The 20070-nt window shown below is 50.4% G+C and overlaps 1 protein-coding gene across 2 annotated transcripts in view; it reads right to left on the bottom strand.

Annotated features, from left to right (window-relative positions):
* Nucleotides 1-20070, bottom strand: part of DNAH9 (dynein axonemal heavy chain 9) — a 188418-nt gene that overhangs the window by 105079 nt on the left and 63269 nt on the right. For both annotated transcript variants that reach the window (XM_077254615.1, XM_077254614.1), the window contains 13 exons: nucleotides 18595-18761; nucleotides 17516-18386; nucleotides 17196-17326; nucleotides 16888-17014; nucleotides 16324-16464; nucleotides 16067-16192; nucleotides 15623-15862; nucleotides 15367-15527; nucleotides 13978-14134; nucleotides 13797-13901; nucleotides 11485-11642; nucleotides 1650-1788; nucleotides 166-453 (listed from right to left, as the gene is read on the bottom strand). In XM_077254615.1, the coding sequence (XP_077110730.1) occupies nucleotides 166-453; nucleotides 1650-1788; nucleotides 11485-11642; nucleotides 13797-13901; nucleotides 13978-14134; nucleotides 15367-15527; nucleotides 15623-15862; nucleotides 16067-16192; nucleotides 16324-16464; nucleotides 16888-17014; nucleotides 17196-17326; nucleotides 17516-18386; nucleotides 18595-18761 (2811 nt within the window). The remainder of the gene's footprint in view (nucleotides 1-165; nucleotides 454-1649; nucleotides 1789-11484; nucleotides 11643-13796; nucleotides 13902-13977; nucleotides 14135-15366; nucleotides 15528-15622; nucleotides 15863-16066; nucleotides 16193-16323; nucleotides 16465-16887; nucleotides 17015-17195; nucleotides 17327-17515; nucleotides 18387-18594; nucleotides 18762-20070) is intronic.

The raw sequence follows: 20070 nt of genomic DNA on the forward strand, positions 1-20070 counted from the left end.
ATTACATTTGATAACAGGCAGAGAACAGAATATTACATGGAGGGCAGTCACCTAGTGGCCGGCACCTTGGAGGACATTTTTGGGCATAAAGCCTGATTTTGGGTGGTTTGGTCGTTCTGGTGTATGATCCGGCACTGATTACACACACAACTACAGGGCTTTTACCTTAAGTATAAAGTTGTCCTCCGCCTGCAACTTCAGGTCCAGAACCGCCTGTTTTACAAACGTCTCAAAGTCCATATCTCTCTTCCGAGGCACGTCCAGGGCGGGGAAGAGATCTCCGATGAGACCCATGAACACCGGCATGTCGTCAGTGACAATCTTGGGAATGTTGAAGTCACGCAAAGCTCTCATGAGGACCTGGTCTTCAGGGCGGCCGGGGTCTCCTCTCTTCAGGGACCCCGCGACCACCAATACAGACTTGATAGCTCTCAGACCCCAGTCATAGTGGTCCTACGGGGGGAGATAATAGGAAAATGCACCTAACAGATAGGATATACAGTACAAGGGAGGAAAACAGCATCTTAAAGGGATTTCTCTAGTTTTATGGGGGTCTCTCCAACTTTATAATAGGAGGCAACTCATCGAGCACTTTAGGCCGAGTTTCTGGAGTAGTATGTTCCTCCATAAGGAAAACAGGACAGGAAGAAGCATTCTTGAAATGAATTGAGACGTGATGTGTAAGGAGATGGCGCCGGTGGGCGGATGGTTAAGCCGATGGAACTGCGCTCATTATTTCCTCCGCACTTTAGCTACGAGTAGAAAAGTTTTCCACTTCAGACGACCTTTCAACGCCGTTACATCATTGGGACATGTTATCACACAGGATTGTACGGGAGCGGGAGGACGGTCGCCTCACTGAGCCGCGGAGAAGAGGATGGATTGTTCTGCTCCGCTGCTAAATGACAATGTCGCTCACCAGCCTGACACATCGGGATTGATACCGTGACCTATACGCAGCAGAGATTAGATGAGTGAAGTTACCCAATTCAGCACTAAACTACGGATGGACTGTCTGACCGAGCGCTGCCGGGTAATGACTGATATCCAGTGCGATCCGACAGGATCAGCATTACATGAAGGAGGCAGCGGAGAAGAGCGGGGGACGAAATCATCAGCAGCAGATATGTGTGGGATGGGGGGCACAACTAGGATGGGAAGTCCCAAACAGAGCCAGGAAAGTGGGTACAATGCAGAGCCCAAAATTAGTTACATCCTGTATTATACTCCAGAGCTGCGCTCACTATTCTGCTGGTGCAGTCACTGTGTACATACATTACATTACTGATCCTGAGTTACATCCTGTATTATACTCCAGAGCTGCACTCACTATTCTGCTGGTGCAGTCACTGTGTACATACATTACATTATTGATCCTGTACTGATGCAAATCAACAAGCAAGAAATATCTAGAGATTTGCGCTGTGACACTTGCGGAATTGAGAGTTCAGCTCTGGAGTAAAGCAAATGATGCGTACTTGCCAGATTATACAGACAGAGGAACATTTGGTTCAGAAACAGATGAAATGTAGACATTTTTCCATTAGTCCCGTAGGACCCTGATGCTGCCACGGACGGTGTGGGGAAGCAGTGACGCCGCGAGTTCTTCTATGAACCGCCATTGCTGATCCTCGGAGCAGACGACGTACCTGCTTGGACAGGAGCTCCTTGCACAGCTGGTACAGGGTGATAAACTTCCGGGCGAGCAGCCGGGCGTCAATGAATCCTTCTGCCACCAACATAATCTCACAGATCAGCTCAAAGTCCGGGACCACCATAGCACAGGGCCTGAGGAGGCGAGGCGGAGAGTTTACGGTCAATGAAGTCAGAGACCTTGCCGCCATGATGATAGAGGGCAGAACCACCACCGCTGATACCCGTTCATACATCTGCGGCGGGAGCAGGATTTTACTATACACCCTACTGAAACGTGATGAAGAACCTGACACAGGGGAATCTTACTCAGCGGGAATCTTAGGGGGGGAATCTTCCTCAGGGGGGGGGATCTTCCTCAGGGGTTATCACGTTTCACGGGGAGGATACCTTTATCATCCCATCCCCACCACTCACACCAATTTGTCATGAACCGGGGTTGTTTGGTTGCCCCTGGTTCTTTCTGAAGGGGATTTATCTATATCCCACTTACCAGTTCCGGTTTGGAACTTGCAGCTCTCTGGCGCCCCCATATCCTCAGGTCAGACAGGGTACTGCACCTAGGGTAATTAGTCGCCAGAAAGGCTACCTTCTATGTACTGGCTAATGAGCGCACTGCAGCGAGGGCAATATAACTACTCCCACTCAGGCAGGGACAATAATTATCAACGCCGCAAGTCGCTACAAAGCCTCCCAAACGCACAGGACAAATTCTGCTGCCACCAGCTCCGATTTCTTAATTATTTACGGTTCTGAAACCAACCCAGATTAGTAGCGTAATTCACTTCAGAGGACATGACAGTACGTTATAGAGCAAGGAGAGACAAAGCTGGTAGTTTTATCTATTTTACTCCAAAAAAAAGATAGGCAGTGTTTACAGAGGTATAAAAAGATATTATAAAGAAGACAAGTATCGTATGTACAGTACAATTACAAATGAAATGGGATTAAAGTTGAAAAACACTCACATTTCGTTCATATCATTTCATCTCATGGCTGACCGTGTGCTGTGGAGGAGGGGCACAAATCTAGGTGCATCAAAGCAGCTTGCAGAGCTGCTGTTTGCTCTCTTCCTGGCCAAAGACTGACTCACAACTCAGCAGGGTTAAGATATGCCCTTAGGTCGTGACATCACTGAGTGGGCTGAGCAATGAAATGCACTTCTCATTTCTTAGAGGGACTCAGAGTTATGGAACATTCATATCCACCGTAGCTCCAGGATGCCACCTCGTACAGAGAAGAAGGAATTATCATTGATCTTGTTTTGAGACTAGAATTCTATTAAGACCAAACATGATCTCTCTAGGCACAGCGAGTAAATAGTAATTCGTTTCTCGGATACCAATGGTACAGGAAATTGGGAAACGCACTGGGTGATGGCCCGGCCGATGCACATGCCAAATATATAACGTCCATATCTCTGTCACTAATTGGGGGTCAAGTTATGCCTTACTATTAAGGTTGTACATGAGCAAGAGAGCACATGGTTTTCAGACAAAGGATTTCTACACACTCCTGCCTTTGAGAGGAAGGGAGGGGGCAGAGTCTCACACTGGAGTTTCAAGTTACAGCTGTATTCAAGGGGGAGGGAGTTGCCTGCAGGCCAAGACAGAGAAGGAGAGCTTTCTAGGCAGAGTGAAGGGGGGTTGGAAAAGCTCACAGCGTGTGTCTGAAAGCCATGGACCTTTAGGTATATACTCAAAACATGGCATATTCATATTATCGTGACGGGGGGATCTTACTTAGGTGCTATCTTACTCAGGGTGGATCTTCCTCAGGGCGGATCTTACTCAGGGAGGATCTTACTCAGGGTGGATCTTACTCAGGGTGGATCTTACTCAGGGGGATCTTACTCAGGTAGGATTTTAGTCCGGGGATCTTACTCAGGTGCTATGTTACTCAGGAGGGATCTTACTCAGGGGCAATCTTACTCAGGTAGGATTTTACTCAGGGGGGATCTTGCTCAGGTGCTATCTTACTCAGTGGGGATCTTCCTCGGGGGGAATCTTCCTCGGGGGGATCTTACTCAGGGGATCTTCCTCAAGGGGGATCTTACTCAGAGGGAGGATCTTACTAAGGGGTGAGCTTACTCAGGGGGATCTTCCTCAAGGGGATCTTACTCAGGTGCTATCTTACTGAGGGCAGATCTTACTCAGGGGAGATTTTACTAAGGTAGCATTTTACTCGGGGGATCTTACTCAGGGGATCTTACTCAGGTAGGATTTTACACGGAGGAATCTTCCTCAGAGGGTGATCTTCCTTGGGGGGTATCTTACTCAGGTGGGGGATCTTACTCAGTTGCTATCTTACTCAGAGGGGATCTTAGTCAGAGGAGATCTTAGTCAGGGGGACCTTACTCAAGGGGGATCTAACTCAGGGTGATCTTACTCAGGTAGGATTTTACACGGAGGGATCTTCCTCAGAGGGTGATCTTCCTTGGGGGGGTATCTTACTCAAGTGGGGGATCTTACTCAGGTGCTATCTTACTCAGAGGGGATCTTAGTCAGAGGGGATCTTAGTCAGAGGGAATCTTAGTATGAGGGCATCTTAGTCAGAGGGACCTTACTCAAGGGGGATCTAACTCAGGGGGATCTAACTCAGGGGGATCTTACTCAGGGGGATCTTACTCAGGGGGATCTTACTCAGGGGGATCTTACTCAGAGGGATCTTAACCCGGGGGGATCTGTTGTGAATTTGGATTCTGGGCTCCCCCGGTGGCTACTGGTGGAATTGAACTGGTGTCTTCATCTTCTCTGTTCACCTGTTCCCATCAAGATGTGGGAGTCGCTATATAACCTTGCTGCTCTGTTAGTTGCTTGCCGGTCAACAATGTTATCAGAAGCCTCTCTGTGCTTGTTCCTGCTCCTAGACAACTACTAGATAAGTTGGACTCTTGTCCATGTTTGTTTTTGCATTTTGTTCCAGTTCACAGCTGTAGTTTCGTTACTGTGTCTGGAAAGCTCTTGTGAACGGGAATTGCCACTCTGGTGTTATGAGTTAATGCCAGAGTTTTAAAGTAATTTCTGGATGGTGTTTTTTGATAGGGTTTTCAGCTGACCATGAAAGTGTCCTTTCTGTCTTCTGCTATGTAGTAAGTGGACCTCAAATTTGCTAAACCTATTTTCATACTACGTTTGTTATTTCATCTCAACTCACCGCCAATACATGTGGGGGGCCTCTGTCTCCTTTCGGGGTATTTCTCTAGAGGTGAGCTAGGACTAATATTTTCCTCTGCTAGCTTTATTTAGTCCTCCGGCTGGGCTGGGCATCTAGAATCAACGTAGGCATGCTACCCGGCCACTGCTAGTTGTGCGTTAGGTTTAGTTCATGGTCAGCTCAGTTCCCATCTTCCAAGAGCTAGTTCCTATATATGCTTATGCTATGTTCTCTTGCCATTGAGATCATGACAGTTTGACCGGCCCGCAAAGTGTTAATTGTTTGGGCTGAAGCAGGAGAAAAAGAAGTGTTGAAGGGAAATTTTTTTTTTTTTTTTCCCCTCAGAGTTTTGCTGCCTAGCCCTTAATTGCTGTCTAGCTGCTTCTTACCTCCTCTTAACCCTTGAATGGCTCTGTGTCCACCTGTTTGTAATGGATCTTCAGAGTGTAACTGCAGGTTTGAATAATCTCGCCACGAAGGTACAAAATTTGCAAGATTTTGTTTGTCATGCACCTGTATCTGAGCCGAGAATTCCTTTGCCGGAATTTTTCTCGGGGAATAGATCCGGGTTTCAGAATTTTCGAAATAATTGCAAATTATTTTTGTCTCTGAAATCTCGCTCTGCCGGAGACCCTGCACAGCAGGTCAGGATTGTGATTTCCTTGCTCCGGGGCGACCCTCAAGACTGGGCTTTTTCATTGACACCAGGAGATCCTGCGTTGCTCAATGTGGATGCGTTTTTTCTGGCCTTGGGGTTGCTTTATGACGAACCTCATTTGGAGCTTCAGGCAGAAAAAACTTTGATGTCCCTATCTCAGGGGCAAGATGAAGCGGAAATTTACTGCCAAAGATTCCGTAAATGGTCTGTGCTTACTCAGTGGAATGAGTGCGCCCTGGCGGCGACTTTCAGAGAGGGTCTCTCTGATGCCATTAAGGATGTTATGGTGGGGTTCCCTGTGCCTGCGGGTCTGAATGAGTCCATGACAATGGCTATTCAGATCGATAGGCGTTTGCGGGAGCGCAAACCAGTGCACCATCTGGCGGTGTCCACTGAGAAGTCGCCAGAGAGTATGCAGTGTGATAGAATTCTGTCCCGAAGCGAGCGGCAGAATTTTAGACGGAAAAATGGGTTGTGTTTCTATTGTGGGGATTCTACTCATGTTATATCAGCATGCTCTAAGCGCACTAAAAAGCTTGGTAAATCTGTTTCCATTTGCACCTTACCGTCTAAATTTATTCTATCTGTGACCCTGATTTGCTCTTTGTCATCTATTACCACGGACGCCTATGTCGACTCTGGCGCCGCTTTGAGTCTTATGGATTGGTCCTTTGCCAAACGCTGTGGGTATGATTTAGAGCCTTTGGAGACTCCTATTCCTCTGAAGGGGATTGACTCCACCCCATTGGCTAATAATAAACCACAATACTGGACACAAGTAACTATGCGTATTAATCCGGATCACCAGGAGATTATTCGCTTTCTGGTGCTGTATAATCTACATGATGATTTGGTGCTAGGATTGCCTTGGCTGCAATCTCACAACCCAGTCCTCGACTGGAAAGCTATGTCTGTGTTGAGCTGGGGATGTAAGGGGGCTCATGGGGATGTACCTGTGGTTTCCATTTCATCATCTATTCCCTCTGAAATTCCTGAGTTCCTGTCTGACTATCGTGACGTCTTTGAAGAATCCAAGCTTGGTTCGTTACCTCCGCACCGAGAGTGCGATTGTGCCATAGATTTAATCCCGGGTAGTAAATACCCAAAGGGTCGTTTATTTAATCTGTCTGTGCCTGAACATGCTGCTATGCGAGAATATATAAAGGAGTCCTTGGAAAAGGGACATATTCGTCCATCGTCATCTCCCTTAGGAGCCGGTTTTTTCTTTGTGTCAAAAAAAGACGGCTCTTTGAGACCATGTATTGATTATCGGCTTTTGAATAAAATCACTGTTAAATATCAATACCCATTGCCGTTGCTGACTGATTTGTTTGCTCGCATAAAGGGGGCCAAGTGGTTCTCTAAGATTGACCTTCGTGGGGCGTATAATTTGGTGCGAATCAGGCAGGGGGATGAGTGGAAAACCGCATTTAATACGCCCGAGGGCCACTTTGAGTATTTAGTGATGCCTTTTGGTCTTTCTAATGCTCCGTCAGTTTTCCAGTCCTTTATGCATGATATTTTTCGCGATTATTTGGATAAATTTATGATTGTGTATCTGGATGATATTCTGATTTTTTCGGATGACTGGGACTCTCATGTCCAGCAAGTCAGGAGGGTTTTTCAGGTTTTGCGGTCTAATTCTTTGTGTGTGAAGGGTTCTAAGTGTGTTTTTGGGGTACAGAGGATTTCCTTTTTGGGATATATTTTTTCCCCCTCTTCCATTGAAATGGATCCTGTCAAGGTTCAAGCTATTTGTGATTGGACGCAGCCCTCTTCTCTTAAGAGTCTTCAGAAATTTTTGGGCTTTGCTAACTTTTATCGTCGATTTATTGCTGGTTTTTCGGATATTGCTAAGCCATTGACCGATTTGACTAAGAAGGGTGCTGATGTTGCTGATTGGTCCCCTGATGCTGTGGAGGCCTTTCGGGAGCTTAAGCGCCGTTTTTCCTCTGCCCCTGTGTTGCGTCAGCCTGATGTTGCTCTACCTTTTCAGGTTGAGGTCGACGCTTCTGAGATCGGAGCTGGGGCAGTGTTGTCGCAGAAAAGTTCTGACTGCTCCGTGATGAGGCCTTGTGCCTTCTTTTCCCGTAAATTTTCGCCCGCTGAGCGGAATTATGATGTTGGGAATCGGGAGCTTTTGGCCATGAAGTGGGCTTTTGAGGAGTGGCGCCATTGGCTTGAGGGGGCCAGACATCAGGTGGTGGTATTGACTGACCACAAAAATTTGATTTATCTTGAGACCGCCAGGCGCCTGAATCCTAGACAGGCGCGCTGGTCATTATTTTTCTCTCGGTTTAATTTTGTGGTGTCATACCTACCGGGTTCTAAGAATGTTAAGGCGGATGCCCTTTCTAGGAGTTTTGAGCCTGACTCGCCTGGTAACTCTGAGCCCACAGGTATCCTTAAGGATGGAGTGGTATTGTCAGCCGTTTCTCCAGACCTGCGGCGGGCCTTGCAGGAGTTTCAGGCGGAGAGACCTGATCGTTGCCCACCTGATAAACTGTTTGTTCCTGATGATTGGACCAGTAGAGTCATCTCTGAGGTTCATTCTTCTGCATTGGCAGGTCATCCTGGCATTTTTGGTACCAGGGATTTGGTGGCAAGGTCCTTCTGGTGGCCTTCCCTGTCACGAGATGTGCGAGGCTTTGTGCAGTCTTGTGACGTTTGTGCTCGGGCCAAGCCTTGTTGTTCTCGGGCTAGTGGATTATTGTTGCCCTTGCCTATTCCTAAGAGGCCTTGGACGCACATCTCGATGGATTTTATTTCAGATCTGCCTGTTTCTCAGAAGATGTCTGTCATCTGGGTGGTGTGTGACCGTTTTTCTAAGATGGTCCATTTGGTTCCTCTGCCCAAGTTACCTTCTTCTTCCGAGTTGGTTCCTCTGTTTTTTCAAAATGTTGTTCGTTTGCATGGTATTCCTGAGAATATCGTTTCTGACAGAGGGACCCAATTCGTGTCTAGATTTTGGCGGGCATTCTGTGCTAGGATGGGCATAGATTTATCTTTTTCGTCCGCTTTCCATCCTCAGACGAATGGCCAGACCGAGCGGATTAATCAGACCCTGGAGACATATCTGAGGTGTTTTGTGTCTGCTGACCAGGATGATTGGGTTGCTTTTTTGCCTTTGGCGGAGTTCGCTCTCAATAATCGGGCCAGCTCTGCCACTTTGGTGTCCCCGTTTTTCTGTAATTCGGGGTTTCATCCTCGATTTTCCTCTGGTCAGGTGGAATCTTCGGATTGTCCTGGAGTGGATGCTGTGGTGGAGAGATTGCATCAGATCTGGGGGCAGGTGGTGGACAATTTGAGGTTGTCCCAGGAGAAGACTCAGCTTTTTGCCAACCGCCACCGTCGTGTTGGTCCTCGGCTTTCTGTTGGGGATTTGGTGTGGTTGTCTTCTCGTTTTGTCCCTATGAGGGTCTCTTCTCCTAAGTTTAAGCCTCGGTTTATCGGCCCGTATAAGATATTGGAGATTCTTAACCCTGTTTCCTTCCGTTTGGACCTCCCTGCATCCTTTTCTATTCATAACGTTTTTCATCGGTCATTATTGCGCAGGTATGAGGTACCGGTTGTGCCTTCCTTTGAGCCTCCTGCTCCGGTGTTGGTTGAGGGTGAGTTGGAGTACGTTGTGGAGAAAATCTTGGACTCTCGTGTTTCCAGACGGAGACTCCAGTATCTGGTCAAGTGGAAGGGATACGGCCAGGAGGATAATTCTTGGGTGAATGCATCTGATGTTCATGCCTCTGATCTGGTTCGTGCCTTTCATAGGGCCCATCCTGATCGCCCTGGTGGTTCTGGTGAGGGTTCGGTGCCCCCTCCTTGAGGGGGGGGTACTGTTGTGAATTTGGATTCTGGGCTCCCCCGGTGGCTACTGGTGGAATTGAACTGGTGTCTTCATCTTCTCTGTTCACCTGTTCCCATCAAGATGTGGGAGTCGCTATATAACCTTGCTGCTCTGTTAGTTGCTTGCCGGTCAACAATGTTATCAGAAGCCTCTCTGTGCTTGTTCCTGCTCCTAGACAACTACTAGATAAGTTGGACTCTTGTCCATGTTTGTTTTTGCATTTTGTTCCAGTTCACAGCTGTAGTTTCGTTACTGTGTCTGGAAAGCTCTTGTGAACGGGAATTGCCACTCTGGTGTTATGAGTTAATGCCAGAGTTTTAAAGTAATTTCTGGATGGTGTTTTTTGATAGGGTTTTCAGCTGACCATGAAAGTGTCCTTTCTGTCTTCTGCTATGTAGTAAGTGGACCTCAAATTTGCTAAACCTATTTTCATACTACGTTTGTTATTTCATCTCAACTCACCGCCAATACATGTGGGGGGCCTCTGTCTCCTTTCGGGGTATTTCTCTAGAGGTGAGCTAGGACTAATATTTTCCTCTGCTAGCTTTATTTAGTCCTCCGGCTGGGCTGGGCATCTAGAATCAACGTAGGCATGCTACCCGGCCACTGCTAGTTGTGCGTTAGGTTTAGTTCATGGTCAGCTCAGTTCCCATCTTCCAAGAGCTAGTTCCTATATATGCTTATGCTATGTTCTCTTGCCATTGAGATCATGACAGGGATCTTACTCCAGGTGATCTTACTCAGGAGGGGATCTTAGTCAGAGGGGATCTTACCCAGGAGATTCTTACTCAGGGGGGATCTTACTCAGGGGGATCTTACTGTCATGATAATGTATAAAATGGCGTATGTTATCACACACGCTGCACATGTGGCACCCCCTCGCAACCCTGCAGTAGGGGATAACTGTCCCTGGCTCCTGTAACACTACACTCTCTCCTCCCTTCTTCCTTTCCCCCCTCCCGTCAGAATGTTAATTAGGAAGGAATTCCTTTGTCCAAAAGAAACATGTGTATATATGGGAGATAGTAAAAAGAGCATCTCGGGCCCAATCAATGATAGAAATATGATGGACACATATTTGGAACATGCTTTGATAGAGCTTTTCTTCGGCTCCTGTTGCTAAACTCTAGCTCCAGAAGAACCAGAAAAATGGAATTCTCCTGAATCGTGTGGAATAGCTAGTCCGAGTTCGGACTCATTAGAAAGCTAAATTCAGTATAAGATGAGTGATGTGTGTGCCGTTACTCTGTAACTCTGTGAAAAGGGGAGGGCAATGGTAACTCAACCCTCTTTAGTGATGTCACAGCCTACAAGTATAAGTTACTGCCAGTCAGCCCAGCCTTTAGTTTTACCTGGGGAGCTGCTGCACCAAGACCCTGCATTGTGATGTCTGACTCCTCCCACCAGCATGGTTAGCCTGGAATGATCTAAGCAACATGTGAGTGTTTATCTTCTTTAATCCCTGTTTTTTTGTAATTGCTGTATATACTTTAATTGTCTCATATTGTAAAATTTTTATACACTTTTGTAAAACACTGCCTAATCGTTTATGGAGTAAAAGTTATAATATTTACTAGCTTCGTTTTCCTTGCTCTAAAACGTACCCTAAGTCCTCTGAAGTTAATTATGCTACTAAATTGGGGTTGGCTCCTGACCCATTATCAATCTTAAGTAATAGGAGCTGGTGGCGGCGAAGTGTGTTCTGGGCTATGTGGGTAAATCTGGCTATCGTCTGGCTGCGGCCTGAGCAGTTATAATCCCCTCGCTGCAGCATGCCTGCTAGCCCGTCCACAGTGAAGCGGCCCATCCGGCGACTAATTATCCTAGATGTAGTTCCCTGACTGACCAGAGAGTAAGGGAGAGCTGCAAGTTCCGAAGCAGAACTGGAAAGCGGGATGTACATAAATCCCTGCAGTTCGTGACATATTGTAGCAACAGTGGGATAACTAAGATAAGCCCCCTGCACATGTGATAGCCGTGTGGTGGCCAAAGGTCACCCCCGATTCGTGAAACTTACTCAGGGGGATCTTACTCAGGGGGATCTTACTCAGGGGGATCTTACTCAGGGGGAATCTTTGTCAGGGGGATCTTACTCGGGGGATCTTACTCAGGGGGGATTTTACTCAGGGGGTCAGCGTACGATTTCCGTGATGTACGGAGGGAAGTTTCCTACCTGAACAGCGCCTTCAGGTTCTCGGGCAGCTCGGTGCGGCCGGCGTAGCCCGGATTCATGGTGATGAAGATCCCCACAGAGGGGATCAGGTTGATCTCTTCTCCCAGGAAGTTGAACCTCTTCTTCTTGTCCCTGATGGCATCTTGTATGCACTTCACCTGTTGATGACAATGTAGATAGTGAAATGTTGTGAGGATCGAAGCCGGACATAAATCCTGTCACAAGGCAACACCGACATTACTAGGGCATCCGCTGAGAGTAGTAGTCCTCAGAGGCTAAAGCACCAGAAACATGAGCCAGACTCCCATCCGCAGGCTGCTGACCCTGCTGTGTCCTAATGAGGGGAAATCGCCTGAAAAAGCGGCGGATGACTGATGTCCCTGCACTGCGACCACCAAAATGACAGGCAGGTTACCCCTCCACTCACCTGCACTGCGACCACCACAATGACAGGTGGGTTACCCCTCCGTTCACCTGCACGGCCGGCGACCACCCACAATGACAGGTGGGTTACCCCTCCACTCACCCACACTGCGACCACCCACAGTGACAGGTGGGTTATTCCCCCCACTCACCTGCACTGCGACCACCACAGTGACAGGCGGGTTACCCGTCCACTCACCCGCACTGCGACCACCCACAATGACAGGCGGGTTACCCCTCCGCTCACCTGCACGGCCGGCGAGCAACCACAATGACAGGTGGGTTTCCCCTCCGCTCACCTGCACTGCGACCACCACAGTGACAGGCGGGTTACCCTTCCACTCACCTGCACGGCGACCACCACAGTGACAGGCAGGTTACACCTCCACTCACCTGCACTGCGACCACCCACAGTGACAGGCGGATTACACCTCCGCTCACCTGCACTGAGACCACTCACAGTGACAGGTGGGTTACCCCTCCACTCACCTGCACGGCGACTACCCACAGTGACAGGTGGGTTACCCTTCCACTCACCTGCACGGCAACCACACACAGGGACAGGTGGGTTACCCCTCTGCTCACCTGCACGGCGACCACCACAGTGACAGGCGGGTTACACCTCCGCTCACCTGCACTGCGACCACCACAATGACAGGTGGGTTACCCCTCCACTCACCCGCACTGCGACCACCCACAATGACAGGCGGGTTACCCCTCCACTCACCTGCACTGCGACCACCACAGCGACAGGTGGGTTACCCCTCCGCTCACCTGCACTGCGACCACCACAATGACAGGTGGGTTACCCTTCCACTCACCTGCACGGCGACCACCACAGTGACAGGCGGGTTACCCCACCGCTCACCTGCACTGCGACCACCACAATGACAGGTGGGTTACCCTTCCACTCACCTGCACGGCGACCACCACAGTGACAGGCGGGTTACCCCACCGCTCACCTGCACTGCGACCACCCACAATGACTGATGTCCCTGCACGGCGACCACCACAATGACAGGTGGGTTACCCTTCCACTCACCTGCACGGCGACCACCACAGTGACAGGTGGGTTACCCCTCCGCTCACCTGCATGGCGACCACCCACAATGACAGGTGGGTTACCCTTCCACTCACCTGCACGGCGACTACCCACAATGACAGGTGGGTTACCCCACCGCTCACCTGCACTGCGACCACCACAGTGACAGGTGGGTTACCCCTCCGCTCACCTGCACTGTGACCACCCACAATGACAGGTGGGTTACCAGTCCGCTCACCTGCACTGTGACCACCCACAATGACAGGTGGGTTACCAGTCCGCTCACCTGCACTGTGACCACCCACAATGACAGGTGGGTTACCCCACCGCTCACCTGCACGGCGACCACCACAATGACGGTGGGTTACCCCTCCGCTCACCTGCACTGCGACCACCACAATGACAGGTGGGTTACCCCTCCGCTCACCTGCACGGCGACCACCACAGTGACAGGTGGGTTACCCCTCCGCTCACCTGCACTGCGACCACCACAATGACGGTGGGTTACCCCTCCGCTCACCTGCACGGCGACCACCACAGTGACAGGTGGGTTACCCCTCCGCTCACCTGCACGGCGACCACCACAATGACAGGTGGGTTACCCCACCGCTCACCTGCACGGCGACCACCACAATGACGGTGGGTTACCCCTCCGCTCACCTGCACTGCGACCACCACAATGACAGGTGGGTTACCCCTCCGCTCACCTGCACTGCGACCACCACAATGACGGTGGGTTACCCCTCCGCTCACCTGCACGGCGACCACCACAGTGACAGGTGGGTTACCCCTCCGCTCACCTGCACGGCGACCACCACAATGACAGGTGGGTTACCCTTCCGCTCACCTGCACGGCGACCACAGACAACACCTCCACCGAGATTCGGTTGAACTCATCGAAGCAGCCCCAGGCCCCCGTCTGTGAGAGACCCTTGTAAATGTTTCCACAGGACTGGAAAACAAAGAGGAGAATAGTCAGTGAGCACTAATGGGCCGGGGTCCACACCTAGGTAGCGCCCGGACTCTACCTTGTAGTCCATCTGTTCGGAGCAGTTGAAGACATAAACCATGATGCCGAGCGCTCGACCCAAGTCTTTGGTGGTTTCTGTCTTTCCAGTACCGGCGGGTCCAGCGGGGGCTCCACTCATGGTGAGATGAAGGGACTGGGTAAGAGTAATGTAACATCTGCAAAGCACAAGGTGACAGAACGGCTCTGGGTGCTACAGGATATGACTGAGCAGGCATGTACAGATGACCAGGCAGGCATGTACAGACAACCAGGTGGGTAGGTGCAGATGACTGGGCGGGCATGTGCAGATGACAGGGCGGGTATGTACAGGCCACCGAGCAGGTATGTGCAGACAACCGGGCGGGTATGTGCAGACGACAAGGGCGGGTATGTGCAGATGACCGGGGGGGTATGTGCAGACGACCGGGTGGGTATGTGCAGATGACCGGGCGGGCATGTACAGATGACCGGGCGGGTATGTGCAGTCGACCGGGCGGGTATGTGCAGATGACCGGGCGGGTATGTGCAGACGAGCGGGAGAGTATGTGCAGACCACCAAGCAGGTATGTGCAGACGGCCGGGCGGTCATGTGCACACGTTCGGGCGGACACGTTCAGATAACCGAGCGGGTACATGCAGGCCACCGAGCAGGTATGTGCAGACGACCGGGTGGGTATGTGCAGGCCACCGAGAAGGTATATGTAGATCCCTCTTCTCCCACATCCCCTACACAGCTCCTCATGAGGTCGGGCACTCTTCTCCCACATCCCCTACACAGCTAGCTCCTCATGAGGTCGGGCACTCTTCTCCCACATCCCCTACACAGCTCCTCATGAGGTCGGGGCCCCTTTTCTCCCACATCAGCTACACAGCTCCTCATGAGATTAGGGCCCTCTTCTCCAACATCCCCTACACAGCTCCTCATGAGGTCAGGGCCCTCTTCACCCACATCCCCTACGCAGCTCCTCATGAGGTCAGGGCCCTCTTCTCCCACATCCCCTACACAGCTCCTCATGAGGTCAAGGCCCCTCTCCTCCCACATCCCCTACACAGCTCCTCATGAGGTCGGGGCCCCTCTTCACCCACATCCCCTACACAACTCCTCATGAGGTCGGGGACCTCTCCTCCCACATACCCTACACAACTTCTCATGAGGTCGGGCCCTCTTAGCCCACATCCCATGGACTGCTCCTCATGAGGTCGGGCCCTCTTATCCCACATACCCTACACAGCTCCTCATGAGGTCAAGGCCCTCTTCTCCCACATCCCCTACACAACTTCTCATGAGGTCGGGCCCTCTTATCCCACATACCCTACACAGCTCCTCATGAGGTCAAGGCTCTCTTCTCCCACATCCCCTACACAGCTCCTCATGAGGTCAGGGCCCCTCTGGCACACTGTCACGTACCTGTCGGTAAGTGGGGTAATAACCAGCCGGGGCGTGTTGCCAAGATATTCATAAGAATAGATGAATTGGGCGTCACAGATGTTGGCGGAGCAATGCTTCTTGTCATCGTCCCAGCGGTGCCGAAGCTGCGACAGCCACACAAACGCCTGAGCATTATCAACCTGCAATAGGAAGACAAGGATGGGGAGAAGCTCCTGGTGACAACTGATCGCTGGCTGTCCCCCAGAAAGGTAATGTTCCCTAGGACCAGACTCACCTTTTGTGCCGTCATTTTGGCCACCACATCTCGGGCGTGCACGTCAATGGTGCAGATTGTCATGATCTTCTGCCGCTCCCCTGGGGACAGCTGACCGATGAGCATGGTGATGAGCGTGTTCAGCTGGGTCACCTGTTTCTTGTAGTACTCCTTCATGGCATTCTCGTAGCCTTCTTCCAGCCGAGAAAAAGAGATGCCCACCTCAGTGGTCCACCAGATCTGAGTGCAGGTTAGAGCCACCTGGCGGGATGGGCAGGACGTCAGACAGAGAGCCGATGCAATTTACTGAGCGACATCTTCAGGGTGATTCTCAAATGTGCCGATTACTGGGATCCGACAGTGGAGACCACCTCCAATCCCAAGTAGGGAGCTCTGACGAGGCCCATTAGATTGATGCAGTGCAGTCTCATAGAAAATGAATTAAGAGGCAGAGCGCCTTAATACCTGGGCAGGATAGTCGAACAGCCACTGCTCCCGGGGCTTCTCCTCGTACGCCGTCACGGCCTCGGTCATCTCATGCCTAACAGTGGCCCTCATGGAGTCCAGAACCCGGTTCAGCCACATTTCCACCTGAGGACAGATAGTACATAGGAGATGCTTGTACCTCATATCATATTTTCAGGTGGCACAGGATGAACAGAACTAGAGGCATTATGGGCAGACAAGAAAAAGAGGTGCCCGTGACCAGTCTGCCCGCTCACCTGACCGCTGCAGTCACAAGGCTCACTGAACGTTACATACTCGTCCTCCTTGCTGTACATGCCCAGGCCGGTCTTGGACTCTCCGTCTTTGAATTTCATTTTTGCCATGTTGTCAAATAGTTTGGAGAGATGGCGCATGACCTGAAGAGAAGAAACATCCTATATAATACTCCAGAGCTGCACTCTCTCTTCTGCTGGTGCAGTCACTGTGTACATACATTACATTACTGATCCTGAGTTACATCCTGTATTATACCCCAGAGCTGCACTCACTATTCTGCTGGTGCAGTCACTGTGTACATACATTACATTACTGATCCTGAGTTACATCCTGTATTATACCCCAGAGCTGCACTCACTATTCTGCTGGTGCAGTCACTGTGCACATACATTACATTACTGATCCTGAGTTACATCCTGTATTATACCCCAGAGCTGCACTCACTATTCTGCTGGTGCAGTCACTGTGTACATACATTACTGATCCTGAGTTACATCCTGTATTATACTCCAGAGCTGCACTCACTATTCTGCTGGTGGGAAATACAGAGGATTATCACTCACAAGTTGTGGGTTGGTTCCGTTAGACAGGATGTCTAGTAGATCCGCGGAGGATATGAAGTAGAACCTGGGGAAGGCGAGCCTCTTGGTGTCCAGGTATTCGGCCAAAGCTTTTTCACATAAAGATAACCTGAGAAATAACATCTTAATTAACGAATAAACAGCCTTTTCCCACTGACCCTGGGATTATACACTGCAGCCAATCTGAACAAGCAGAGCTGCAGTGTAAAGCAAGGTGGAGCAACACGGCACAGGCCTGAATGTAATACTATGTCATCCTTTTCCTATTTGGCAGAATAACTCATTGTTACCTTTCCTGGATATCCTCCAGCTTGTCGTACAGTCCCGGCTTGTTGGTGGCCTCCACTACGTTTGGGGTTCGGTTAGCGTCTTGGGCCAACTCTTTAAAGTCTGTGTCGATGCCTTCAAATCTCTTGGAGTCCTGGGAAAAATAAGACATTTTAGTTTTAGATAATCCTCCATATGTTTTGATTCTCTCACAGCAAGCTGAGATATTGAAAATCATAAAGAGCTGAGTGACAAAGAAGTTTGGCCTATTGCAGGAGACCATGAAGTCCTACAGCAGCACAGAGTATTATAGAAGAGTGATAAACACTACATGAGTAATTACCTCGGGCAGCTGTGCTCGGATGTCATCGGAACCAATGAAGATGCTCTCCAGATGAGACCAGGTGCGCTGAACCTCAAACCAGATGGAGATGACAGAGTCGGCAGTGGACAGCTTCTTCTGCCAGCCGGAGACTTCCTCCAGGAAGAAGGCGATGTACTTGGAGGTCATCAGGTTCTGGAGCTGGACCTGATTGTCCTCCAGGGTCTCGATAAGCTCTTCGTCTGACTTGATCAGCGGCACACTGGTTCGGGGATGTGGCTCATACTGGAAGTTCATGGCACTCCAGGTGCTGTCCAGCTCCTTCAGCACCTTCTCCATGCCCATCTCTTTTACGGCTTTGTCCACAATGCCGCGCACGTCCTCCTCGAAGTTATGGAGGTTGAGCTTCAGCAGGTCGGCCAGGGTGGTGTCTTCACCCATGGTGAAGCGGACGCCGGTTGCTTGCATGAGCTGGTTCCAGTGTCTCTCACGGATGGCTGGGTTCTGCAGTTCGGCCACAGCCCGTAGAGATGTCAGTATGTTCTTCACCTTGTTGTCCAGCCCGCTGAAGGCATCCCACGCCCGCATCTCCTTGTCCAGATTTCGGATGTCCTTGGCGAACCTCTTACACTCCAGGTCCATGTTGTCCACATTGATCTCTCTCCAGCGGGTTGTCTGCCAGTCGTCCATGCTTGAGGTGACCAGGGAGACCATGTCCCACAGCTCCTTCAGAAGACACACTTCCTTCCGGCACTGCCTCAGCTGCTTGTAGTCTGGGACGCCTACTTCAAACAATGCAGCTGACTCATAGATTGATGCCATGGTGGCCTCCATTTTTTTTATTTCCATGTGTTTGAGATCCAAGGTCTGGTACGGAGAGATGCTGTCAAATCTGGGAAAATAAATGAAGACCGTGAGGAAAAAATCATATGGGATGCTGCCCATTAGAGCAGTGATGTCCAACTGGTGCTAAACTACAACTCTCAGCATGACCCCAGGTGCAGATCACTGGAGTAGAAATCACTTCACCAGGATCCAGATATCAGAGGTGTAAGTAGATGATCTGGGGGCATCTGATGCCTACATGTCGCAAAAATCACCTGAACGGGGCCTCCTTGCGGAAACGCTCTCGGAAGTTATGCTGCTCCACATCAAAGGTCGCGCAGTTCCTGCGGAGAAGAGTCACCTCGTTGGCCTGCAGCGGAGCCACTTGTTGCTTCACGGTGACAGCCATCTTTTTTATGTTGTTCCACTTCTCCGGAAGTTCCTGGAGAAAAAATAAGAAGAGATAAGAAAAAACATTACAGAGGTCTCAGCGGTCTCAAGACAACCTGACAGAGGACAGATCACTCTGGACACAAGAGAGAACGCCCATCTGACAGAGGACAGATCACCTCGGACATAAGAGAGGAAGCCCATCTGACAAATGGCAGATCACCTCGGACATAAGAGAGGACGCCCGGCTGACAGAGGACAGATCACCTCGGACATAAGAGAGGAAGCCCATCTGACAAATGGCAGATCACCTCAGACATAAGAGAGGACGCCCAGCTGACAGAGGACAGACCACCTCAGACATAAGAGAGGAAGCCCAGCTGACAGAGGACAGACCTCCTTGGGCATAAGAGAGGACGCCCACCTGACAGAGGACAGATCACCTCGGACATAAGAGAGGAAGCCTATTTAACAAATGGCAGATCACCTCGGACATAAGAGAGGAAGCCCACCTGACAGAGCAAAGACCAATCCAAACAAAAGAGAGGCCGCCCACTTGAGAGAGGACAGATCACTCCAGACACAAGAGAAAAAGCCCACCTGACAGAGCACAGATCAATCCGAACACAAGAGAGGTCGCCCACCTGACAGAGGACAGATCCCTCCAAACACAAGAGAGAACGCCCATCTGGCAGAAGACAGATCACTCTGAACATAAGAGAGGACACCCACCTGACAAAAGACAGACCACTCTGAACATAAGAGAGGACACCCTCCTGACAGAAGACAGATCAATCCGAACACAAGAGAGGTCGCCTACCTAACAGAGGACAGACCACTCCAGACACAAGAGAGGATGCCCACCTGACAGAAGACAGACCACTCCGGACACAAGAGAGGTCGCCCACCTAACAGAGGACAGACCACTCCGGACACAAGAAAGGTCGCCCACCTGACAGGGAATATATCACTCAGGATGCTGTAGAGGACACCCGCCTGACAAAAGACAGATCAATCCGAACACAAGAGAGATATCCCACCTGACAGATCACTCTGGACACAAGATAGGTCACCCACCTGACAGAACACAGACCACTCCGGACACAAGAGAGGACGCTCATCTGACAGAAGACAGACCACTCCGGACACAAGAGAGGACTCCCACCAGACAGAAGACAGACAACTCTGGACACAAGAGAGGACACCCACCTGACAGAAGACAGACCAATCCGGACACAAGAGAGGACGCCCACCTGAACGAGGACAAACCACTCCGGACACAAGAGAGGACGCCCACCTGACAGAAGACAGATCAATCCAAACACAAGAGAGGATGTTCATCTGACAGAGCACAGATCAGT

Source organism: Ranitomeya variabilis, chromosome 4 (genome assembly GCF_051348905.1).
Source record: "Ranitomeya variabilis isolate aRanVar5 chromosome 4, aRanVar5.hap1, whole genome shotgun sequence".
In the NCBI taxonomy this organism is placed as follows: Eukaryota; Metazoa; Chordata; class Amphibia; order Anura; family Dendrobatidae; genus Ranitomeya; species Ranitomeya variabilis.